General features: G+C 41.4%; 2 protein-coding genes across 4 annotated transcripts; both read left to right on the top strand.

Annotated features, from left to right (window-relative positions):
* Positions 1-1,541: 1,541 nt before the first annotated feature.
* Positions 1,542-14,456, top strand: mgat1b (alpha-1,3-mannosyl-glycoprotein 2-beta-N-acetylglucosaminyltransferase b). 2 transcript variants are annotated; one of them, XM_030412638.1, is made up of 3 exons: positions 1,542-1,972; positions 6,441-7,705; positions 11,020-14,456. In XM_030412638.1, the coding sequence occupies exons 2-3, from the start codon at positions 6,845-6,847 to the stop codon at positions 11,719-11,721; spliced, it is 1,563 nt and encodes a 520-aa protein (XP_030268498.1). In that variant the 5' UTR covers positions 1,542-1,972; positions 6,441-6,844; the 3' UTR covers positions 11,722-14,456. The 2 variants fall into 2 exon arrangements, with proteins under 2 accessions (XP_030268498.1, XP_030268499.1); XM_030412639.1 differs by lacking the exon at positions 1,542-1,972 and adding an exon at positions 2,473-2,600.
* Positions 14,457-22,132: 7,676 nt separating this feature from the next.
* On the top strand, positions 22,133-26,203 carry polr1h (RNA polymerase I subunit H). 2 transcript variants are annotated; one of them, XM_030411376.1, is made up of 5 exons: positions 22,133-22,234; positions 22,801-22,920; positions 25,575-25,678; positions 25,761-25,870; positions 25,961-26,203. In XM_030411376.1, exons 2-5 carry the CDS (start codon positions 22,803-22,805, stop codon positions 25,983-25,985), a joined length of 357 nt encoding a protein of 118 aa, XP_030267236.1. In that variant the 5' UTR covers positions 22,133-22,234; positions 22,801-22,802; the 3' UTR covers positions 25,986-26,203. The 2 variants fall into 2 exon arrangements, with proteins under 2 accessions (XP_030267236.1, XP_030267235.1); XM_030411375.1 differs by having other exon boundaries at positions 22,205-22,339.
* The last annotated feature ends 1,002 nt before the right edge of the window (positions 26,204-27,205 follow it).

Genomic DNA, 27,205 nt, shown 5'->3' with positions numbered 1-27,205 from the left:
ACAGCATGTTTATTCACTTATGGATCAAATACGTATTTCTGAGTTCGTATCATTACCGCATTAATATCGCCAAAAACTTAAAAGCTATAATGACTCAAACTTTTTTTTTTTTTTATCTTGAAATGGTGATGGTGATGGATAAGTAGGGGAGACTCTTACCTCACCAGGTCAATCATAAACCAACTGCAAACAATAAAAAATGGTGTAGTTTCCAATGAGAACAGTTGAATGGTGGCCTCCACTGGCACACCTCATTGTTTGTCCAGGCTGTTCTGCAAAAAAAAAAAAACAAGTAAAAAAGGCAAGCATTGAAATTGTAGGCTAACCCTGAAGTTAGTGTCACCCTCGTCTGTTTCTGATACTTCCAAGTTCTGTTCAATAAGATAATCTCCACAGATGAACACCACTTTGTGATGTTTTGAAGCATAAATGAAATGTGTAGTAGTAATGTTAGGCTTGTTAGGAAGAGCATTATACTTACTGTATACTGTGGGACGTTTAATGATGGATTTTAGGTTGGAGGACCAAAATGTGTAAAACTCTTCAGCCTGTGGTAACCACACACCTTATTCACACATTTTACAGAAACTCCATAGATTTTGAGACGAGGAGACCGGCAGAGCAATGAATGCTAATTGATTTTACATGTTTTACGCAAAGGAACCTAAAAATGAAGGAAGGGTCTTTACGTTACCAAATCTTTATTTGGGGCCAGTACTGTGGTGACAACTGTATTGAAGTCAATGGGAGATCGATGGAGAAGCACACTGCAACCCAACATACCCATGTCTGATGCCTGGAAGTGCAGTCTCATCGGTGGAAATGCTTCAGTCAGACCTGCTTCAGTGGATCTCAGTATCATCAGCCTCTACACCACTCTGCTCTACAGACGCAGTATCTGTCAGTTTTTCCCTGATGTAAATGACAGATGCTCTTTTTGTGATTGTAAACTGTCGAACATGCTTTGAGTGCTTCCAATAATGCCTTCCATATTACTGATTTATTCATCTTTTATTTTGGCAATACCCCATATATTTTCAACTGTAGCATTATTTATTACTCTGTATATATGAATATATTCTAGTAGAATGTACATTCCTTGAAGTTTTGGTTTTTGTTGTTCTTGCTTTTCGATTGTTTTTTAAAAATTATTATTAGTATCATTATCATTACTATTATTAGTATTAATAATAATATAATAATAATAATAATTATTATTTTATTATTAATTTTGTTCTGCATTTTCTGGACTTTAAATGGGAGCAGCTGTCTGCTAAAGTACACTTTAGAAAAGTAACTTTAAAAACTACTGATTTGAATTTTATTTGACTGCCACTGAAAAATGTCGTCTATTAAAAACAGAAACTGGTAAAAAAAAAAAAAAAAAAACCATTACACTATTTAGACATTGAGTCGTAGTTTCGTTTATGAATGAAGTTCAAGAATACAAAGAGAAAACAGAAAAATCAAAAATCAAACTGCTCTACAGACTAAGGACCTCTGAAAGGGGCGGGGCAGCGGCCAAACCCACGTGACAGCCATACAGGAAGTGACTGTTCAGTGGACCGTCTCGTTTCTGAACCGTCTCTGAGGAGACTCAGCTGGGGTATGAGAAACTGAACGAGGACAGAGGAGAAAGGACTTATCCCTGCAAAGTGTAACTGTGGACATAGAAACCAGTGGCAGGGGGGGACAGCTGGAGCGGAAAGGACTCTGCTAATAGCAGCAGCAGTGTTGGATACAAGAGCATTGCTGGGGGAATAATGGAAATCAAAGGTGGACGTGCAGGCAACCCTAGATCCGCTGTGCACCAACACGGAGATGTGCAGTGAATATGACACCGAGCGAGATACAACGGTGGCTCGACTAGCCCACGTTAAGCTAGCCGGTCGGTGCCGCCGCCGCCGCCGCTGCTGCTCGGTGCGAGCCTCGTCTCCTTTCTCGAACGCGAGCTGCACCGACTCGTTCAGAGGTGAGTGAGATGGCTCCAGCTGCTGCTCCGACCGTGTCTCCGGTCGGTCGGTCAGTCAGGACGGCTCATGAATGAACAATCCCCTCACTGCCTCTGCTCGGCGTCGGGCAGCTAGCTAACAGCAAGTCAGCCTTTAGCTCACTCGCTACAGACGTGTTGATGTGCCTGGTGCAGACTGAACAAGCCTTGTGTCTGTTATAACGGAGCTGGCCGGCACTTTGGTGTCAGCTAGCTTTATAGCTTCAAAGTAGAGTAAGTGCTGAGTCTGACACACGGACACCTTTGAGCTGCTGTTTCCAGTGTACACTTTACATAACTTGTGGTAATTAATATTGAGTGTTAGCAACTGAAGAGGCTTCGAGTAAGTCGTGTCCGTCCTGTGGACCGTTAGCTGGATGGTACCCTGATCTGGTAGCCCTGTTGGTTCCTGCCACAGATGGCCCTAACGTTACCAGTCAGCTCCACGTTGTCTGACGGAGGGAGGGAGGGAGTGAGGGAGTGAAAAGGGGGGAGGAGGGTGAAGAAGAATAGACCTTCAGCTGGTACAGTGTGAGCTGAGTGCAAAGCTTAACTTGCTACAGTATTGACAGAGAGGCATTGGCAGATCTGTAGGCTGCTCCGAGCTCAGGTAAGATCTTCATGTTACTGTTGAGTTCACTTTTCTGGAGCAATGTCCAGACCTCACTGCTCAGACTGTGCCTGACTGTTTTTTACTCTGTACTTCACTGATCCATTGACCCCAACATTACTGTGTGTCTGTGATCAATTGAGAATTCTTCCGATTCTTGTGACTCCCTCAAAAACACATGGGTAAAAGTACACCAGACAGCCAGTTTAACAGACACATCAAGTTAAAACTTTCTTCAGTCTGATACAATAGGCCTGTGATACACTCATAAAGGCTCTAATGTTCAATGGACATTTGATTATTATTACTATTATCTTTTTTTTTTAAGATTAAAATTGGAGACGGAGAAAGCGGAACAAATTTCATTACCATTTCTAACTTCCGAAGTGTGAAAAGTTATCAGCTTTTTCACGGATTCATAGTACTTTTAAAAGCTGAAGACGCAGCAATTGGTCGGTTAATTGATTAGCACCCTTGTTAATCGGTTTACCGTTAGGCGGAACATTGTTGGTTGCAGCTCTGGTAAGTTTTTGGACTTTTGAATTTTTGTTAAGACTTGAGGTTCTCTGATTGTGCCTGTAAACTTAGATGTATTTTTGAAATATCGTGACATCTGCTTAAGTATTTTAGATATAGACTCCATTTGGATCTTTACACAATCCGTACATTTGCCTCACCCTGACCGTCAACCCGTTTCATTTGTCACTCTTCAAACGTGCAACAAGCGATTCTCAAACATGCGACCAATGTGGAGTCCCGGTGGGTGGGTGGGGGATCTTGGTAAGGTGATGGCAATTCTGAGATAAACCGGGCTGACATGTTAATAGCTTGCAGAGTTGCGTTTATACTATCCCAGAGCAGAGAGGCACAGCATGAAAGCTATTGCTTATCGGAGCATTTGTTCCTTTTAGTCACACATCCACCCTTACAAGATTATTACAGGCCCATACTTATCAGCACTAATTGGTTTAGGCCTTTCTAAAGCCGAGGGAGCTCCCGTGGAGGAGTCGGTGTGACTTTTTTTTCTGCCACTCGCTGGCTTCTTTATCTTGTTTACAAGCTCAATGAAGAAAACCGAGTGGCGAAATCACTGTTGACACTTGGTAGTGATTTAATTGGTAATCACCGTGTGAGCATTTCAACACAATGATGATCGTTTTTACTATGTACAGGCTTACCTTTAAGGGTCAGTTTGGCCAAATTACATTTTTTTTCTGGTAGCACAAATTTAGAGACATCTCATCTTTTGAGTTGTCTCTGAGGTAGGTGCCTCTTCACCAACACAGCTATTTACCTTTTAAAGGTTGTTTCTCTATTCATTTTCTTGCTTGCACCACCAATCAGTCAGTCAGTTTTCATGCTACAATTGATATATTTTTGAAGTTTGGGCCTCTGAGCTAAATTTCAGCATTTCTGTGATTCTTCGTGTGTATTCTGAACCTCACCAGACCGGGTTAGAATTTGTCTTGAGGTTCATGTACAACATGTATTCATTTGAATAGCTGTTGCTGAATGGTTAATGTAATCTTATTAATAACAGGAAATCATTTTTCTCAAATTCATATCTCGTCTAGTTTTCATTTTCTTTCGACCTAGTTAAACTATTTAAATGAGCGAATGTTGAGCGAGAGATTCCTCAGGGTCTCTTGGATGCTGAGGACAAATTTCCACCCAATCCAGTGAAAAATAAGTGATTGCCGAGGTTCAGAATACAAAAAGAGGGAATTTCTTAAATAGCTCAGGGGGCCGAACTTAAAAAATGCATAACTTAAAAAGTATTTGGAGTAATTTTTGGGGATCTTTTGCAAGGTCTCATGAAAGTTTCACCATCAAAACCCATGCCATGAACTAGGAGTCCCTCGGTAAGTTGGTGTGGAATGACCCATTTGTCACCCTGACACTGATCAGCACAGCGGAGGTTGAGAAGTTACCGTTGATAAAGATTTGTATAGTGACACACCGAGTGAATGCGCTGCAGGGGGAAATCAACTGCCCGAACGCTTAAGTGCATTAAACTGCTGAACAGTCAGGATTGGGACAAGCTGATCTCGCCGTCCAGTGTGTGCACATGTGCTTTACACTCTGACCACTGGGCCACTGAGCAGGACAGCAGTGTCTGTGTGTATCTAGGAATAACTGTAAAAGAGTTGAATGAAAGGATGTGGAATATTGTAACATTACGAAATACTGTGACTGCTTGTACTTGTTTTAACTCCAACTTTAACTTTTTCTGACCACATCTGTCAATACCTAGTTTGGTCGTCTGGGTTCAGGGTACTGCTGAGCTAAAAGTTTCAGATATTTCACGTGTTTGTTAATGGAGTATCAACACCGCTCTCATTGTTTTCTTTAGAAGAGTAATGGTATCGGTGTCAGCGCATTTTCTGTCGGTTGTTTTCTGCTTTTATCGGCGATGTGTCAACCTTTTCCATCCGGGTAATTGTCAGGCAGGAAAAGATAGCAGTAATCTCCTGTTTTTTTGGCTTCAGCGGAAAAAAAGTGACTCTCAAACAATATGAACTGTCAAATGTTCTGAAAATGGCATTCCCCTCTGACGAGAATCCTTGTGATCAGTAAGGATGAGTGAAGCAGTTTGGTGCAGAGCAGGAAGACTGTCCTGAAAGTTTGTGTGCTTTTTTTGGATGCATTTTTTTCTAAGTAAAACTGTCATTCCATGTAGGTGAGCAGGATGTCCTGTCAGCCCCCCTGTACATCTCAGATAAGGTGTCTGCTCAGGGCCATGAGCCTCCAGAAGTACCATGTCACTGCCAAGTCTCATAAAGTAATGGGCTTTTGGATTTGGTCTCTTAAATGGAAACATTCCATGTTCATTCTGTTCCGACCTGATGGCACCAATAACAGAGCTATGATTACCGTTTCAAGGGGCACTACGTAGTTTTGGTGAAGAAATTCAGACTGACTATTTTAATATTTACATTATTTATGAGATAATGATACAAATGTTGTTCCATCTGTCAATAAAAAAGCTGTTCTCAGAGGAAAATAAGGTCCCCAAAACACTGTTTTGAAGCTTGAAAGGTGGTAGGGTCCGCCACATATAAACAAAGTAAAACAGTATAAATTGTGTTGTCCTTTTAAGGTCAGTTTGTTTATTCAGTTTATTCAGTCATGGAAACAAAGAGAGTTTGTTTATTCAGTTTGTTTAGGCATCAACATGTCCTCAACAAAACCTCAGATCGTCCTTTAATATGAAACATGTTGTTGCAGGGAGCCCCAGTAGCTCAGTTGGTAGAGAACGCCACTCATGTGTGCAGAGGCTGTCCTGGAATGCTAACAGACACATTAATATTTGTTGTGTTGTGGTTTGCTTTTTATGCTGAAAAGCTCAGTTTGACAGGTCAGCGGGGGTTAAACCTGCATCATTTTAATTATGCTTTCCTTTAGACCTTTGTATATCATGCATCTACATTTCCAATAGTTTCTGCGGAAGTAACAGACTCGTACTTGTCACTGATACATAAATGGTCCCCCTGCTCGTCCCATTTCCTGTCATCTTAAGCTATCCTATCAATAAAGCCATATAAAGGCCCCAACATAATAATTATAAAAAAAACAAAAAAACTATTCATAATTCTGTTTGGTACAAATGTGTCTTGTTAAATAAATAACAAATACAGGTCTGCGGTTTTATTGACATTGAGTCATTAAGCCCATCTTTCCAGTCCACATTCTACACAAATGTGTCATATATAAGATTCTGAGTGACTGCTTTAATTTACATTGGTACAGAATTATACAGATTGTTTCTCATTCATTATTTAATGTTCAATTGAGCTGCGTGAATTCTGCTGATGGTCTGTTTTCTTGCTCTATTTTCAGGATAATGTCTGAAGATAACATCCAAGGAGTTACATTCCCTCAACTCAAACTGACCCCACCCGTCCTGTATTTTATTTCCTCCTGTGCTTTTGCTGCCTCTGTTTGCTGAACTTCAGCAGGTCCTGTCCCTGCTCATTGCCACCACTCTATGGGATTTAAGGGAATGCATGCATTCCACTGTAAGATCATGTAATTGATTTTGACAATCCTCCTGCAGACCCAAAGACAGGATGACCCTCAAATTCTAAAAAAAAAAAAAAAAAAAAGGAATGCGACCGGATGTCAAGTTCCTGCCCAGCTGATATTTCCACTTTGGACTGTAGGATTCTCACCCTGGTTCCATCACTTGTTCCCTACCTGCAGCTTTTACCGCTAACCCGTCCCTTGTCCAGTGTCATTGGGCCATGGTTCGCAAGAAAGGTTCTCTTATACTATGTGGTGCTTTCCTGTTTGTCGCCTGGAACGCTTTGCTTCTACTTTATCTGTGGGGTCGGCCTCCCATCGGCCGGCTTGGGGAAGGTGGTGGAGCAGAACCAGGAGGAAAGGAGGAGTGGGGCATGGGCAGGGGGAAAGGAGGCCGGGTCAACCTTGCAGGGGAGGTGATCCGGCTGGCAGAGGAGGTCGAAATACAGCTCGAGACCCAGAAGAAGCTTATAAAGCAGATTGAAAGTCACAGAGCGCAGTGGGCTCAGCAGAGAGACATTGGGAAAAGAGAAGCAGATGATGCAAAAGAAGTCAAAGACCACCAGCCACCAAAACCTCCACTTCCTCTCAAAGACGATGCTGATGACAAGGACCAAACTGAATTAAAGCAGACACAGAGTCCTGCTCCTACAGTTGCTTCAGACACTAAGTTGGGACAGCACCAGGCCGTTGAAGTAAAGGAGGAGGTTTTTAAGACCAATGAACTGGCGACCTCTGTTGGCAGCCCAGAAGTCGTCATTCCCATTCTAGTTATCGCTTGTGACAGAGTGACGGTGAAACGGAGCCTCGACAGACTTATTCAGTACCGCCCTTCTCCAAAGCTGTATCCAATTATTGTCAGTCAGGACTGTGGCCACAGCGAGACAGCACGTGTGATTGGCTCATACGGAGATCAAGTGACACACCTGCGTCAACCGGACCTCGCGGACATCAGAGTTCGGCCAGAGCACAGGAAGTTCCAGGGCTACTACAAAATTGCCCGCCATTACCGCTGGGCCCTCAACCAAGTGTTCAACACGTTCTCCCAGTCCACTGTGGTCATAGTGGAGGACGACCTGGAGGTGAGTGCTGTCAGGCGTCTGCCTTATTCCCTTTAACAGGCATTACAGTAGATATTATCATGTGAGATAGTCTGTATAGTGTGTTCTATGGTTGTTACAGGCATCTTTAAAAAAAAAAAAAAGAAGGGATGCTTAGGCTTTACTTACACTCTTTCTCCCTTTTATTTATACTTTTTTATTATAATTTACGGATACAAAGGCTTGGCAGAGGCAACAGATATTTTACTGTCCAACTCAAACTTCCCCATGTGTTTGCAACAACAGATGGGGCTTTTCTTGGTCCTGAGACGGTGTAGCATTTATTAACTTTCTCACTGTGGCCTATAAGATACGCTTACTGTCAGACGGACAACCTGCTGAAGACTTTTTGCACCGCTCCGCTTGCATTCACTTCTCTGCCACTTGCCTTCTCACCCTTGCTCAACCAAATGCTCACTATGCACACACATTAAACAGTGGCAGAAAATAAAAAAGAAACACTTGTGTTGTGTCATTGTTTAAAGTACTTTCAAATCTGCCCAACCAGACTTCAAACTAAAACCCAGACAGCTGCGCTTTCAAAAGTTTTCAGTTCAGGTGATCTAAAAAGTGCCAGCGCTGTGAACACAGTATAAGCTGTGTGATTTAAACTGATGTGTTTGTGTGGATGAAGCACCAGTCTAAAATACCCAGTTAACAAAGCATTTTAAAACATCAACCTGAATTTGAACCTGAAAATGTTTTAAAGGAGTAGTTTTTTAATGAAATGTTAATTAGCAGAGAAAGATCTTCATTGGCTGATTTTTTTTTTCTGTCTAAACCAAACTAAATAACCAAACTCTCTTTGTCTTCATGACTGAATAAACAAACTGACCTTAAAGAACAACACAATTTATACATTTTTACTTTGTTTATATGTGGCGGGCCCTGCCACCTTTCAAGCTTCAAAACTGTGTTTTGGGGACCTTATTTTCCTCTGAGAACAGCTTGTTTATTCACCAAAATTGTAAATATTAAAATCCTGAGTTTCAATGTCTTCTCTAGCCTTTAACCACCCACAAGCATATGGCACATACGTTTCACCCATATGACACAAGGTTCCAGTCTGTCCATTTCATCGAAATAATAATTTATCACTCCAAGAAATTCACCTTTCTTGCAGTTCCGGAGAAGTTAAGTCTGTGTCAAATCCAGAGTAAGCAGAGTAAGGAGCGGACATGGTTAAACTATCTTAGATTAGAAGCATAGGGAAAAAAAACTTGCCTGGCTCTGTGCAACATACAAACCATACAAAAATACTCCCTCCAACACTACCAAAGCTCAGTGAGTAACGTGTTGTGTATCATCTGCTTAATCACTTCACACACAGACATGTAAAAACATCAGTTTTGGGTGTTTCAGGGGAACTTACATGCTGGAACTTTTTCTTGGCAAACAATTGTGTATCTCTGTCCAGTATCTCTGAGCAGTCTTTGGCACATTGTGATTAGCCAGATATAGTCAGTGAGCATAGGCTACCTTAAAAAGCTGCACACAGTGGCTGCACTTAACTGCTGTTGATGGAAAAAAAATAGTGACATACTAAAAACAAGTTAATCTGTTAGCTTTGTAAATGTTGCTGTGTATTTTGTTCAGTTGATACAGCCTGGCTAGTGTCCCTCTGCTTTGAGTCTATGACTTTATGAGTCAGGTTCCATTTTCTCATCTCCCTATCGAAAAGAAAGCACATAATATTTCCTGAGTATTGAACTGTTGCACATTTCCTCAGAATCCAGCCACATTTAAGTACTTGGGATTCTCCCCTGGAATGAAACGGTCCCTGGAGACGCAGCATGAGTTCATAATAATGCTCCCACTGGAAGATCTGAGATTGAGATTGGATTTTCTTTCCATGGTAAACGTGTAGTTACGATCAAATGTTGTTAATAACAACTAGGGCTGGTCCCACATTTGTCTCAATTATCCATCACTAAAGACAGTTAACTCAAAGTGTGTAGCAGCAGCTTATTCAGATGCCTTTGCACACTATGCAGTAATCATTTTAGTTCGCTTCACAAAACCCAGACTGGTTTCCTTTCAGAGCCACTACAGCATGTGTATCATATTTAAGAATGCATAACAGCATGTGTTTTGGATCACGGTGACAATAATTGATATGAGGGGGAGAGAGAGACAAGAAACATTAGAGAGAACATTTGGCCACAGTGTCAGGAAATAATGAACTTTGACTTCAAACAACAGCTCGTGAAAGAAACTGTGCCCTGAAAATCAGCAATTATTTTTCCATTGAGCGGGGAATATCTGGGTTTACTTATGTAACCGTTCTCTACTGGCTCCCTCTTTTTTTATTACTGACAATTTAGGGACTAACTGTGGTGGTGAGAGATGGGGAATGACACACAATAAAGTCTGCTAGCTGGCTGAAACTAAGGATGCAAACTCCCTGAAAAGGGTCTGACAATGGAGGGGGCTATATGTAACACAGGATGCATTGGTGTAGAGTTACAGAGTTCATCTACTCAAGCACTGTATTACAGTTTTTTGGTACTGGAACTTGACATGAATACTTAGTAGTTTATGCTTCTTTGTAAACCATGATGGGTTAACCACTTTGAAAGCACCCATTGGAGAAATTGTGGCTAGTTTAACTGCATGCGAGTTTTATTGTCCCTGAAGTTTAAGCCTTCATGTAAATATGTTTTTAAAGAGTGAGTTACATGTGTGAGAACTAACTTGGCAGTCGATTTGATTCTAATGCTCATTATAAAGGCTAAGTGGACAGGTGAGATTATGTAACTTTGATTTTTATTCTTATTATTCTTGAGTTTTTATTCTTTTGTTTGTTTTTTTTTGTAATTTTGACCACCATTTAATTCAGTAATCATAACACATTACTCACCAAGTTAATAGCTGGGGACATGATGACATCACTAAAAAGAACATGATCGGTCAAGAAAGGGCACACAAAGCTCCAGGTTAAAAAAAACAATACAATTATGAGTGAAACTGTCTTTTCTAAATAGTTACTACAGTTTGCAGACCACTTCCTTGTTCAGATTTCACGCACTGCATTGATTGTTGTTGTGCACGTTGCTGTGTTCCTGTTCTCAGTTGTTAATATGGTAACTGCCATATTAATAAAACTAAAGGAACTGATGGCCACAATTACATAAACAAGACCCACATTGTAGTGAGCAGAATTATTCCTTAAATATATGAACTGATGTTTTTCTCCTCTGACCTCTGTGAACAGACCTTTCAGTGATGAGTAAGCTCTGTTTGGATTGTATCTCTGAAACAGCACCATTTCAATCCTGTGAATCTCCTTTTTCTAGGTGGCACCAGACTTCTTTGAGTATTTCCGAGCCCTGTACCCAATCTTGCGCTCTGACCCCAGCCTGTGGTGTGTTTCTGCCTGGAACGATAACGGCAGAGATGCCCTGGTGGATCCATCCAAAGCCGAGCTCCTCTACAGAACAGACTTCTTCCCCGGGCTGGGCTGGATGCTGCTGAAGGAGATGTGGGACGAACTGGAGGTCAAATGGCCCTCAGCTTTCTGGGATGACTGGATGCGGCAACCTGAGCAGCGCAAGGACCGCTCCTGCATTCGGCCAGAAATATCCCGGACTATAACCTTTGGCCGGAAAGGCGTCAGTTTAGGTCAATTCTTTGACCAGTACCTTCGCTATATTAAGCTAAACACTGAATTTGTGCCTTTTACCAAACAGGATTTGTCCCATTTGCTTAAAGAGAAGTATGATGAAAAGTTTATCAAAGACGTTTACAGTGCCCCATGGGTGAAGCTTGAGGACCTGCAACAAGGGGGCAGCTTAAGAGGCCCTGGACCGTACAGGATCCAGTACTCCAGCAGGGACAGTTTTAAAGTCTTCGCTCGAAATCTCGGGGTTATGGACGACTTGAAATCTGGTGTTCCTCGTACAGGTTACAGGGGCGTAGTCAGTTTCCTGCACCGGGGTCGAAGGGTGTTCTTGGCTCCACCGGAGGGCTGGTCACGGTATGATACCAGCTGGAGCTAAGCAGCTGATCTAGACTATGAAATGTGAATGGTGTTGAAGAGGGCAGAGAGCGTTATGGTGTGTTCACACAGAAAGTGAAGTGAGTTTTTGCCTCACATTAGTTGCTCGAGTTTGACCACAAGATTATTGTTTTTATACGCAGGAATGTCTAACCAGCCAGGATACTTTACTGTACATTAGCTGAAAGCTAGGAAGTTTTCTGGAACATTACGTTCATGAAGCACATTCCATTTCAGCTCTAGTCACAGTGAAAAATACAGTACATGGATCACTGCTGCAGTACATGGATGACTGCTAAGCTCTCCTCCTGTCTGATGTGATGCCAGGTGTTTATTCCTCCAGAAGGTCTGGCTCTGCATCACCTCGCCACCAGGGGATCTTTCATGCAAAAAATACACTTTGCTTTCTGTAAGAACACATCATTACTCAAAGGAGCACCCTCTCAGACCAAAGAATATCAGCAGACTCAGTGGTTCATGAAGGAATTAAAGCAGCACAGATTGCGCTGCAAATCAGTCAAGCTGGGAGATCAAGGCCTGATTGAGAAGCTTCTTAACTAGGGTGCTTATTCGGGATCTGCTAGTTAAATGGCCAGGCAGACTTCACAGAGAGTTAAAACTGGTAGGACATGAACATTTAAACTCCATTTTCAGCTTTTAATTGCTATTGGCAATGTGCCTTGCTGTCTGGGCCCATTTTCTTTGGTGTATTTTTTTTTTTTTACTACTGTGAATAACTGGCCAACTGTAGATTAACATTATATGGTTGCAAAAAATAATTTGAATCGTCGACAGGAAGAGCATGTTTCAGTGTTGATACACTGGAGGCCAAACTCAAGAAAAGTGACCATCTCAAGAACTGCATAAATATTGAGTGGTCATTTTTTTGCATTTAGTCAGGGGTGGATCTACAGGGGTGGCATTAGTGGCAGCGACCACCTCTAAGAATTGCTTTGCTAGGTATGCAAATGGCTGGTGATACAATTGACGAATATTGCATTTATATATAGGTCTCTACCTAGGAGCCCAATTAATCCCTTAAAGAAAGAAGATACAGGACATAAATAAGGATCATTTTGAATCTTGTTTCAGAAATCTGTTGGATTGTGGGAACTTATAGGGGCTTTTAGGAGTCCTGAAACAGGCAGCAGCTGGAAAACAACACACTACTCAAACTTTCCACTAGTGTGACGTTGTACTCCATCGTTCATATCTTAATGTTGACTTTTAAAGAAAACGCGTAGAGAGGAGTCATGCTACATACATTTTATTAATAACAAAACTCAACACACAGAAATAAATGATCTGTTTTGGCACACATTTTGGATTGAGTGTTGGACTTTAGTTCAACGAAAAAATGTACATTATATGGAGAAATGACTAATAATTTGGAATAAAGCATTTTAAAAAATGTTTAAAGCCATCTTTGCATAGATAAATCTATTAAATCCTTTACCTGTGTACCCACATAATGTTATGTTTTTTAGAATATCTACATTTGAGGGGTTTTTAAGCAAATATCAATATATGTGATTGTTTGGGATTCAATCCACATCTTTATATATGTCTGCCACCCCATGAATATTTCTCTAGATCCGCCCCTGCATTTAGTGAAAGTTTGTGAAAGAAGCTGTTGAAATGAACACAACTCTCTGGGTCCAGTTACCGTTGAAGTCTTTCAGACTAGTTACAAGCAAAGTTGGTTTTCAAAGAAAGATGTAAAGCTGCAGTGTGTTAGGTGGTAAACAGTGGCCATATCCATATCCGCTGGACGAAGTCACATCATGAAGTCATAGCCCTGATGGGTCGTATTAAAGACCAAAGGCCTCTTCAGCAATGGGACAGAGGGACATAACTGCAGAGTACTCTCCTAAAGCAGAGAGCATAAGAGTTAAGTCTGAAACAAACCCATGTTTGTGGCTGCTGAATCAGTGCGTGAAGTCGGTGTTATAGGTGGCTCGTGTGTTTCAGAACATTGTCAGACTCTGCTCCCTCTGTTCCACTGTTAAAGGTTTTAAATGCCTTTAGCACTTTGTTTAAGAGCACTGAGGCCTTTATGGTTGATCCCCTGCTTGAGCTGGTTCTTGGAAGGCCTGTTGGGGGTTGTGGAGGGGGGTAATGTAATGTTATTTAGTGTTGCAGAGCAGCCCTGTTTAAACTCTGTTAATGTGATGACTGTGGGTAGCACCATATTCATTCTGCAGCTCTCTTCTGCTTTCAGAGGATTACAAAATCTGCATTTCCACTACACCGCTTTATTAGTGTGAGTGAACATGGTGTCTCAACTGATCATAGAAAAGGTTTGTATGGAATCACAATGACATGGTTATTTTTGAAATGATTGAACTTTCACTGAACTTGAGGGTCTAACAAGTTTTCCAAGCTGCAAATGAGATTCGGACATCACTGAGTCTGACATTTTACTGATGATGATGATGATGACCCTGAAGCCCTGATACAGGGCAGTTGTAATTAACACGACATCCAAACCATGGTTTGGTCAGCTTCGGTTTGTTGAAAAACCACAGATTGATTGATTGATTGATTGATTGATTTTATTTGTACGTGCAACAAGAAGGCTGAGGAAGAAATAATTATCACTGTACTGTAATTAGCTTTGGGAGATATCCACAGGGTTGATGCCCATGTCTGTATGGTGATGTGTACAACCACTGCCTGACGTGTTTATAACTTTAATACAGTATAAATAAAATCAGCTATTTTGATATTTGTCTACATGCTGAAGGAGTCACTCTTTCATTGATGTTGTTCGTTCAGTTGTGTCATCTGCGGTCCTTAACAGTGTCGTGTTCTTGTCGGTCTGCTTTGAACAATCTTCCCAACACTCAATCTGAGAGCTCCACAGATTTCATGGTAATAGGTAGTAATTACCAAGTAAGATATTTATTTGAAATTCTCCCAGAATTACAACAACAATGACCTCAACCCCAACATGATTTAATAATAATATCCTGCTATTACAACTTATAAGCAGTATAATAACAATAGTAAAAACAACTTTTGATCTCTACTAACTTCCATGGATGGAACAACATTTGTCTCATTACCTCATTAACATTGTGAATATTAAAATTACCAGTTTGAATTTTTCAACACTACATCTTGCCCCTTTAAAGGTAGCCGCTTCGGCCCTCACAAATGGTAGCCTAAGTCATAAAATTAAGAATAAAGTTCAACTAACCTTGCAGCCCTTCAGCAATGCCACTCTGGTTTATTCATTTAAATAAAGAGTTTTACAGGTCAGGGTTACAGGACATGGGAATGGAAAAGTCTGGCCCGTTGGCATTTCAACCTCCACTGCAGAGATAATGCGGCGAGTCTGTGTGAAAAGGGCGAGTGGCTTTTTGAAAACAACCTTAAAAAAAAAACAATGTGTTACTCTGAGGTCACATCTCTCACTTTTTATTTTGTATAAACCTCATCATTTCGCCCTGCAGGTGTCTCTAGAAAAAACACGTGTACGCTGCTCTGAAATGTGTGTAAGGTGAACCAAATCTTCTTTTACATTGAATGTGAAGGGAAAGGCATGTGCTTGGGTGTGGCATGTACAGAACATATTGTTTGTTCAACCAGCCCCTGATGGCTCCACTGGTCCAACAAGCACGCAGCAGGATGTGTTCCGGGTTTGAATCCAGCACAGGAGCATTTTATATCTCTCAGGTCTTACAGCTCATTTACAAGCTGCTGGTATTGTATACTCGCAGTCCCGCAGCTGGAAGTGCTAGCGCACCAAATGTGCATTAATCCACTGCTGAGACTAGTCCCCAATAACACACTGTTTGCTCCTGTTGGAGTAGATCTTGATAAAAAGCATAGTGTCCTGATTACGCTTGGTTCATACTGCCAGCAGGAGCAGCGTTTAACTACAGTGTTGCTGAATTGAAGATGATGAAGTGATTTTCCTTTACCTTCCTAAAAAGAAAAAGAAAGCACACTGGTAAAATGCTGCCCTTTACCTCTTGTGTATACACTTGTCTATGATGTATTCTATATATATAGATATAGATATTGAAACTTTAGTGGAACAGTATGGAACAGGTATGATGCCAATATGACTATCCAAAGATTTGTTTTCAGGTCTGTTTCGTCCGATGATCGGCCCATGACGCTGAAGAAAAAAGACGATGATCTATAGACGGTGCGCTGCTGCAGCCTCACCCAAGCTGCTGCCAGCTGTGCGGCTGCTCTGATCTGTTCATATGGTGCCCGAAAGAAAATCAACAGGTTCCACAACGCACACAGGAGCAGTGGAGCGGGCATGCTCCTTTGTTTATCACTTTATTTAATGAAATGATGTGTTTGTAAAGGTTTTTTTCCTCTTAGAATAGAATAGAATGCTTTTTATTGTCATTGCATTTAAGTACAATGAAATTGGAGAGCTGCTCCAGTAGGGTGCCTCATTAATCATAAAAACTCATTCCACACTTCATTCAATGCAAAACATTCACACAATACACATACCCACACCAACATCTACACAGAGATGTATCCCTGTTATCAATCATAAACATAGAAATAATAAAATGTAAAGTGCTGAGTGTCAGTCAATGCAAACCGCATCATTAAAAAATATGTTTGGCTTCATTTAAAACTGTTATTGTATTAGGAAAGAAGCTGTTCCTGAATCTACTAGTCCTTATTTTTAGACATTGGTAGCGTTTCCCTGAGGGCAAAAGTTCAAACAGTGAGTGACCAGGGTGAGAACAGTCCTTTATGATCTTGGTGGCTTTTGAGAGCAGTCTTGTTTTGGCGATTTCCTCTAAAGAGGGAAGAGGACAGCCAACGATCCTCTGTGCTGTGTTGATGACTCTCTGCACTGACTTTTTGTCCGCTGCCGAGCATCCAGCGTACCACACAGTCACACAGTACATCAAGATGCTCTCTATAGTTGAGCCGTAGAAGAGCACCAGCAGCTTCTCAGACAGGTTGGTTTTTTAAGAAGTCTGAGAAAATGCAAGAGGTGCAATGTGGAAGAATTTTGGTTGAGAACGCTCATATTGTCACTGAAACAGAATGTATGAAGGCATAAAAATTCTAACATTATGACATCTCATATTGTGTTGCAAAGCATGTTTAGCATGCTAACCAGCTAGCTCTTGCCCATCCAGCCGCCCAATCGCTAGCTTCATCGCTAACTGAGCTAATTAGCAAACCACAACTGCAGTTGGCAGCAGTAAGCGGTTACTCTGCCAATATGCTGACCCCTATTTGTTTGTTGAGTATGTATTCAAACTTTAAATACAAAGTGTATGGAAGCCCGAGGGGAGCATCTGGCCCATGTACCTCTTCTAGTTCAACTGCAGGGACACACATAAAGGTTAGTGAAGGCAAAGTTTGAACAACCTTTAAATCAATCCAAAGAATGAATGAGAACTTATTGTACAATCTTGTCCGGCAGCTTACTGATATTCACCTTGAAGAGTTCCTGGGTGTCGTCTTCATCAGACACTTACATGATAGCCAGGCTCTTTGTACCAAACCTGCTCACCTGGGCAGCCTGCAACAACACACACCTTAGTTGTAAGTACTGATTTCAGTACACCTCAGATTCAGTCTTGATCAAAACACATGATACACATTCAGTTTATTTGCATTTCTCTATGTAAACGTGTGTGTTTCTGAGTAGAACGCCCTAAAGAAACCATTTTTGGTCAGATGATATTGTGTTCTTTTCTTATAGCTAACAAATCCCACATGCAGAGCCATACCTATATATTTCATTCCTCTGTGCCATGGAGCTCCATCACTCGGGTGAGCCACTGTTAAACCTTCAAAACGTTTTAGTCAAGACCAAGTGTGAGCATTTTAGTCAGCCCTGACTAATTTTAGCCTAAAAGTTATCATTATTATTTATAAAAATTATAAAAACATTTCATCTTAACTTCATGGAAATCTGTTCAGTAGTTTTTTATGTAGATACAACGATAGTTCAGCCACGGTTTGGTACGTACCTCTCTCTCTGGATCGTGGTTTCGGTTCAGTTTGGTGCGCATTTTTTTGGGTGAGGAGAGAGTGTTTTACATTTCTGGTGTATTGTATAATGTCAAATGAATAAACTTATATAAAAGTAGGAAAACATTCAATTGTAAAAAGTGTCCACGATGGCACATACAGCTAGCTTGTTGGCTTGGATCTAGGCAGGCGTGTTTCAGTAATCCAGGTTTCATTCAGCCTCCTTTAGCTTTTAGCCATGTTTTGGATTAACTGAGAGTTCTTTGAGTCTGATTTCCACAGCTCAGTAACCGTTCCTCCTGAGTCCTTCCTCGATAGACGGTGATCGCTGAGAAGTTTTGCTCCATCAGCTGCTGAGCCACAGCTACACACCGCTGGACAGCGTCACGGCAACTCGGAGTGATGAGGAGGCCTGTTGCCAAGAAGAACCATTCGATGTTTGCACCGGAATGTAGGTTTGGCAGTGTTCGAAGGCAGGAAAGAGCCAGACAGGGACCCTTTGCTAGAGTAGTGGCTGCTTCAAGAATGTCTTGAGTTGTGCCTGTAGGGCAGAGCTGTGTCCCAAACATGCCATCATGTGTAACCAGGGCTTAATCTGTCCTGGATCCTGTTCTGGCAGGATTGGGAGCGGCACCTATTTTCGGTCCTGACGCATTGACACCTGAAGCCTTATTGAATTCTGAATTCTGTGCATGAAACACGGTGTAGGTGCCAGCTAGTATTTTTTGTGTCACATCCGGGGAGGAGTCAGATGTGTGTTCTTCACCTGTGGTAGAATGAATGAACTGAGAGGGTGAGGGGGGGAAGGTCCTACTTTGCTGACCGCTAAAGTACACTGTTTTTGGATGTTTTTCAGTTTTTGTGAGGATCTTTCACTGCCTGTGTTTTTAGCCTTAATAAATATGTGATGCGGCATTCCTCTGGAGCTTAGTTTTTATTATACAGAAGCGTGAGTAAAGTGTTTCCCTCGCTTAGCCTCTCGGCGACCACTATTGTTCCATTCATAGTCGCCTAACACATGGTTTATGCTTTTTTATCATATAATATGTTGGCATATGACGACTGTAAACCTTAGAAGTGAGTGGGCGTTTGTGCTGTAAAATGATGAAATGAGTAGGCCTACAGTTGATTTAAGATGTTTGCGTGTAGGTGCGCTGTCCAGATTTGGATGAGTTCTGTGATTCTAATTGTGATCACCTACTTCCATACTTTGGTCCCATATTAATATATTTCAACAGACACACAGTTTTCTCTGGCCGATGCTGGATTCCTGCCAATACAGTGCATAATAGAGACGTGCTGAGATCACTTCTAATGATAATAATGATGGTTTGGATTTGTATGGCGCTTTTCAAGACACCTAATGTGCTCTTACAGGGAGGGTTTCTGTCCCATCTGGCTGATATACAGTAGAACACAGCACCTGTTTGAACTCTAGTGTATCTAAGAGGTCAAAGAGCTCCGCTATTTTCACCAGCCAGTCTCTAACTGTGTCTCTCTGCTGCCTGGTGCTGAGCAGAGTGGGTTTACTGAGACTGAATCAAAACGGTGAAGTCGCAGGCTGTAAAAGCCCAACAGTGAGCTATAAACAGGTTGCTGAGGGGAGCTGCAGAATTATGCAAGTGACGTTTGATTGATTTGGTTGATATAATCCTATGCAACATGTATCCTTCTGCACTTTTCAGTCAAACGGCGGCAGTGATACCAGGCCACGCACCCACTGGATGATGCCTCTCATAGCAAGAGAATTCAAACAGTGTGTAACATCTAACCCATCAATGCATTACACTGCAGCCTGTTACTGTAACTCCTTGTTTCTTAACATCTGCACTTGTTTCCTAAATACTGAACATTTCAACTGTGTCCACATGATGCATTTTACCCCCAAAATGCATAACCAAATCTTAATAGACTACAAACTAGTGCTGCCCATCATAATAAAGAAAAATCACATAATATCGATATCGCAATTATGATGTGTGTCATAATTAGTAGGAATAATTTTCACCAAACCTATGAAATTCATAATGATGTGACATTTGTTGAGGTACCAAACAAACAAATCTAGAGACAAGATCTGTAGACCAGGGCATCTCTGCAGCACCACAGTACCATTATGCTGTGTGTCACACATTCGACCTATAAATATTTGACTTATCAAAAAACCTGCAGTTTCTTGCAATTTGGATACCGCACTAAGCATTTTTTTTTTTTTTGCCGTTATGAGTCTGGACGGTGCAGACCAGCTCTGTGGGGTGGTCACGCCCAACTTCAACCTGAGCCTGACTCTGGAGAGAGTGTCTGCCCTGTTGAAGACTTCCCGTGTGGTCCCAGTTCCAAAGTCTGCGCACCCCAAAGAGCCTTGCCACTTCTGCCCTGTCGCCTTAACTTCTCACCTGATGAAGACCATGGAGATGATTATTCTCAGGCACATACGTCCTCCGGTGAGTATGATGCTGGACCGCCATCAGTTTGCTTACCGTCCCGGCCTTGGGGTGGATGAGGTGGTCGTCTACCTACTACACAGAACAATTTCAAACTTAGAGAACACTGGATGCACTGTGAGTCATGTTTTTTTACTTCTCCAGTGCTTTCATTACAATACATCTGGCACTTCTTAGGGGGAAACTGTCAGGGAGTACTGTCAGGATTATGCAATACAGGGGCCTCTCAGGGTAAGGCGCTCTGTACCATACATGCTGTACGCATCACATTTATTACTGAATGACATTGACGGAGTCTTTTTGAACATCATTGATGCCTTGCTTTTCTTTGGTTGTTTCGCCTTTACATATATGTGAAGGTGTGGGAGGGCATGTTTACTGACAGAGCTGCTCGAGCATCTTGTCATACTCATCCAGGATGAAATGCTCAATGTGACGCAGGTTAAGTGTCAGTGCAAGGATCCTGCCTGGTGTCCCGACCACTATGTGAGGACAGTCCGTCCTCAGCGCCTCTTCATGTTTCTTTATAGACAACCCCTGGAAGAACACTGACACCTGCAGGTTGAAACACACACATTTTATATGCTGGAAGAATCAGCTTACAGTGTTTTACCTGAACAGTGGTCATGTATTTTGAAAATCCTTCACATCCGACCACAGTGCAGGCGGTGGGAGAGAGCAGGATGATGGATATGCTGTCATGGCTGCTGGTGAAGGAGTCCCACAGTGATACACTGATACAACCCAAGTATGTGAAGGAGAGATATCGCAGGTCCTTCCTCCCTGCTGCTGTCAGACTCTCCAACTGCATTATGAGTTGGATCAGTCTATGATTTTAGTTTTTTATTTTTATTTTCCGGTGTGATTCTGAATCCAGCCCTCAGTGGGTTGATGATTTTGGGTTCCACTGACCGTAGTTAAGTCATTTTGTTCTCAACAAATTATACAATGTGCATCAGTAAATACTTTGAACTTGAGTCATTTGTTAATCAAGATCTAATGATTGATTCAAGTGTTCCCCTACTTTTTTTTTTTAGCAGTATGTATTCATTTTGCTATCAAAGGGAATATGGCATGACATCTCGAACCCCCCCCTAACGTTAACGTTAGCTGACAGAGAGACTCGGGCAGAGTGATACCCGGTTAGTTGATGTTAATAAAGTGAGGTCAATGGACAGTGTGGTAACTGTATTAACATGAACATATCTACCAAAATGTCAAATCTTTTTAATGAGTAGGGTATAGCTGCAGTAGAGGAGTAGAGGAGGTCACTTCTAACTAACCCCACCTGTGTATTCTGACAGTGGCTGTTTTCCTAATCCTCCTTGTGCTAAAAAAAAAGTCAGATTTGAATCTATGTCAGTTACCATTCTCTCTGTATTTTAAATACTCTTCATCTGTGGCACTGCCTGTTTACCCCAAATTCTCTTTGCTCTCTGTTTATATTGTTTTCTGTAATCTGTTTTGTTCCTTTGTATTGATAATTGTTTCTATCATTGTTTATTTTTGTTCATTGTTTTTTGGGTTGATATGTGTGTGCTCAATACATATCTTTGAAATGCCCCCAGAGTCGTCCTTGTGTCTTTCCTTTTTTTCAATTTTTTTTTTTTTTTAAATATATTTAATTTCTATTTATATCACACCAAGTCATAGTTTAGAGTGACAGAATACCATAAATTAATTCTGCTAATCGTACAAATTCCAGGTCTTGGCAACCAAGATGAACTGCAGGGCAAATTAACGTTATTGTTTGGGTGGAATAAACCTTCGAAACCATCACAAAAAAGTATCTCCGCTGCAGGTAACGTAGAACTAGGGGTTTTAGTAGCTAGCCTCTGTTAGCTTCACGGCTAAAAAGCCATCGGTTACTCTAAAAACATGTGACTAATAATATGTTGCTGCGTGTGCTGCTAATGCTGAAGTTTCGGATGAATTATACCTGAACTATGAGGTATGACTGCACATCCATAGACTTATGTCTATATGCACAACTACGTCTTTTCAAAGTAGGCGCTGACGTTAGCGTACACAAATGACGTCTGAGCATGCGACCGACAGATCGAAGGACCCACCCGGAAGTGTGTACTCTGTTATGAGGTAAGCATGCAGATCCCGACGGGGATGCCTAACTTACAGTAACATTAATCTCTTTACTGATTACTGCGTTCTATTTGTGGGTAGTGACATTTACACATTCAACAGGTAATTCACTATAACCCCATTTTGAACAAAGTTTTGAAGTAAAGTTGAATGTAAGCTTTAGGTTATGGACTTTGCTAATTTATTCTCACGTGTTTACGTGACTTGCTGCTTCAGATGTTGTGCTACTGCTGTGCTTTGAATTCTTATGGATACGAAATGTTGTGTTAACATTTAACTTATGTACGTCATGTGTGTGTTTGACTTTGAAAAACATAATTAAAAGTTTCGTCCCCCGGCAAAAACTCCATACACAATACTGTACTGTTACACCTGACGCCTTTTTAAACTGGGCAGATGTTTCAAACAAGGTCTAACACTATTCAACAATTAACCTACAAAGGCTTAACTATTGCATATATGGAAATTATGCTAATGTACATTGAAAAAAAAACCCGCGACTGTGTCATTGAAGGTTTCTGTCTGCCCTGAGGCACAGTGCTGACCTTTTTCTCTTCAAACAGAGATGTCGTGTTTTGGTGGTGATCCCAACTTCTGCCCAGAATGTGGGAACGTCCTTCCTCTCCCGGGAATTCAGGACACAGTGCGCTGCCCTCGCTGCTCCTTCTGCATCCCTGTGGCAGGTACCTGTCACCTTCTGCACCTTACTCCCCAACTTTCTTCAAATGTGCCACTAATGTCCACTGTGACTGAAGGATAGATTGTTTTACGTGGGTAAAGCTCAAAGGTTGAAGAGACAGGAAACCCAATTTTGGCCATTCCTTAACAATTCATATGATAATTACAGCAAAATCTTACACTATTCTTTTAGTATAAAATTATGAAGTGGTGATATTTTATATCCAAAAAGGTCAAAGGTAAACTTAACTGAGACATCATATCGTTGCAATCAGTGTGGAGTCTAGAGTAGTTTCGATGAACTCTCAATGAAGCTGCAGTGACCAGTACCAGAGGCTGAGCAATCACACCGCCACATTTGGATAGCTGGATAAACTGCAAAAAACAACAACTCAATAATGCAAATGGGAATATATATACACATATATATATGCACATATATATGCATATATATGTTCCACCGTTTGGAGAGAACCCTGAGCTGCCTGGACACATTAAAGTGCATGAACATTAATAACATGTCTTATGTAAACCAGGACAGTGCTTTCTATTACTGAAAAGTCAGTAGCAACTTGTTTTATGTAAACTTGGGCCTGTTTTAGTTTAACAATAGCTAAACAAGATAAGCATAACATAACAATTAAATGAAATATTGGGCATATTTCAATATGCAACCAATTATGTGCAGAGTTATGTTCACCCATCCAGTACCTGGGAAGTGGGAACATAAAAGTGCTTTGGGTCAACCTGAACATATCAAGGCATATTAAATTTATAGAAAATAAAATAAAATAAATGCAATGGATGCATAAGACGTTTTTCTTTTTCAGTCACATATCGTGATATATTGTTGATGAAATTTCTTGCAATATATCGAATATTGCAGATATCGTGTATTGTGATATTATCATTATCATGGGCCAAATATCGTCACAGTATCGAATCGTGAGTTACCCGTATCGTCCCACCCCTAATATATATATACACTACTCACAATAAGTTAGGGATATTGTTATTTACATGAGTGCTTTTCCTATTTGGTCTGAATTTTAATGAAATAAGTAAAAGTTCCCTTTGATATTACTAATAATGAATGAGAAGAAACACCATTTTCATTAGTTTAATATTTATTACCCCAAAAATTTAGACAATAACAAGGACGGCCCCAAATAACAAAACTTGACAATGTCAGTAGCGGGTGTTTCCACCATTTGCCGCAATGACAGCTTGACAGCGACGTCTCATGCTCCTCACTAGCCTCATGATGTCGTTCTGAGGCAATGCGTTCCACTCCTCCACAAGTGCTACACGCAGTTCTGCCAGGTCACGTGGGGGTGGGGTACGATCATCCAGTCTCTGCTTCAGCTGGTCCCAGACGTGCTCTATGGGGTTCAGGTCAGGGGACATTGCTGGCCATACCATATGAGGCACTCCGACTTCCTGAAGTCGAGCTGTGACAATTCTGGCACGATGTGGTGGAGCATTATCATCCATGAACAGAAAGTTGGGGGTGTGCTGGCGGAATTGGGGGATGATGATGGGTTCTATGATGTCTCTGAGGTAAGAACGTGCAGTGACTGAGCCATCTACAATAACCAAATCTGTTTTGCGCTGACTGGTGATGCCTGCCCAGACTGTTGCACCTCCTCCACCAAAGGGAACCCTGAGGACCATGTTGACCTCGGCGTATCGCTCACCTTGCCTTCTCCAGCAACGCTGACGTCCGTCATTTCTGTGCAAGGTGACCCGACACTCATCAGTGAACAGGACGGTAGACCACTGCTACATTGTCCAGGTCACATGGTCTTGTGCCCACTGCAAACGTTCACGGCGGTGTCTTGGTGTCAGTGGAGTCACCTGCAACGTTCGTCTGGCATTCAAGCCAAAGCGGTGTAGTCGGTTTCGAAAGGTTTATCTGGAAACCCTAGTACCCCTCACATCTCGTAACTGGGCCGGCAGCTGTGTGGCAGTTGCATAACGATGTCTGAGTGCATAGGTCCTCAGGTACGGTCTGTCACTCATGGGGCTCCACTCCTGGGTCTGTCATGAACTCTGCCAGTAGTTCTGTGTCTTGATGCAAGTCTGCTGATGACACTTTGAGACACACCAAGTTCACGAGCAACATCTGACTGCCTGCCACCGACCCGAAGGCGCGCTATGGCCAGGTGGTGCTGCTCGTCCGTTAAGTGACGTTGTGTGTTCATGGCTGTTTGAATGATGAACTTGGAATGACTTATGATTGAAAAGGATTGTCTTTTAATTTTTTGGTATTGGCCCCAATATGTAAGGCACACTGTACACAGTGAGACCATTACGTCGAAAACACAAAATGAGGTGTGTCTATCACCCCAATACAATTGCCTCCCTATCCCAAAACTCTCTGAAGTGAAACAAACACCGTATGTATGAAATCCACTGAGTCTCTCACAATATCCCTAACTTATTGTGAGTAGTGTGTATGTATGTATATGTATGTATATATATATATATATATATATATATATATGTATGTATGTATGTATGTATGTATGTATGTATGTATGTATGTATGTATGTATGTATGTATGTATGTATGTATGTATGTATGTATGTGTATGTGTGTGTGTGTATATATGTGTGTGTGTATATGTATATTTATATAAACTCTTTGCCTGTTCAGAGTTCTCAGGCCAGCAGATCCATTCTACAATTATTTTCAACCCGGTGGAGCAGTCGTCGGTGTCTCTAGAGGATGAGGAGGACTCTGAACTGAAAGGACCTGTGGTAAGAGCAGACTATCACAGTGACTCCTGTTTGTGATGGTGACAACTGGACACTGATTAACAAAGGCTACTTGCTCCCCAAGATTGACAGGCGCTGCTCTCGCTGCAATAAAGAGGGGATGGTGTACCACACCAGACAGATGAGGTCTGCAGATGAGGGACAGACTGTCTTCTTCACCTGTACACACTGCAGGTAATCAACACTGTGTGCCATGGGACTTAATTGGAACATTTTGAGTTGCAGTGTGATATTTTGCTGATCACTTTGATTTTGGTGGGACAGATACCAAGAGAAGGAGGACTCCTGAGAAGAAATGCAGATCACCATCTCCATTCCTCTCCATGCAGCTGATCTTATGTGTGCCAGTGTTGGATTTTTTCTTCTTCTCTCCAGCAACACACAGATTGTAAATATAAGTGTTGAAGGAGCCAACAGTCATCTCCTGCACTGCAAGGCTTTTCAGTTACTGTTTCTAAACTATTGACATTCATACTTTGTGAATAAAATTTGACAAAATAATCTTAACTCAGAGTCCACTTCCTAGCTTTCTGTCTCCAGAGCTTTCAGATTCAGATTCAGATTCAGAATACTTTATTGATCCCCGGGGGGAAATTGTTTTTGTTCCAATGCTCCATGCAAAGAAGAAATAGAAATACAGCATGAATGGAAACAAGCGATAAGATGAAGATGTAAATAAAATATTGAAGTAGACATTAAATAAAATAAAATATCAAAGTAGACAATAAAATACAAATAAATAATACAATAGTAGCCTATAGTATACAAACTGAAAGATATACAATTTACAATGAAATGGTTGTAACATAAGTTAAATGAGAATGAATAGTTATATTGTTTGCTTTGTTTTATAAATAGCCAAATGAGTCCGATCATCAGAGGGAGGAGTTGTACAGTTTGATGGCCACAGGTAAGAATGACTTCCTGTGGCGCTCAGTGGTATATTTCAGTATATGACCTCGAGAGTTTTGAATGGAACCAGTGTAGTTGCTGTCATTGATAATTTTCTGCTGATGAATGGATTAATGTGAGGTACAGTTTAAAGCTTTCAGTGTTTCAATACTTTGCCACGTTAACATGGTTGATAGGAATTCTGCCTCAGCTCTCAAAAACCAACAAGAAAACACACACACATAGGAAGATACAATACTTTAACTAAGAACAGCAGAAACCGTTATACATTCAGACATACATGATATGATAAGTTCTAAAGTGCGTAGTGCTGCCATATTTGTATTCACGTGCTGGTTACCCAGTGTCGCTACTTAAGTACTCATTGGCTAAAGCCGGCTCTGGGAAAGTGCAGCATCACCTCCCCAGTCACACCAAACTTTTTAAGTTGGCACAGAAAAGTGAAGCCTCTGGTGGCCCTTATTAATTATGTAGCTGATGTTGACCTCCCACTGCAGAGTGTGGCATATGGTGGTGCCAAGGGGCCTTCCCACCATCAGTTCACTTCCTGGGGTCCTCAACAGAACAACCACAAAAAGTACAAACTAAAAGGTGAAT

Source organism: Sparus aurata, chromosome 3 (genome assembly GCF_900880675.1).
Source record: "Sparus aurata chromosome 3, fSpaAur1.1, whole genome shotgun sequence".
Lineage (NCBI taxonomy): Eukaryota > Metazoa > Chordata > Actinopteri > Spariformes > Sparidae > Sparus > Sparus aurata.
This window is presented reverse-complemented; position numbering and strand designations above follow the sequence as displayed.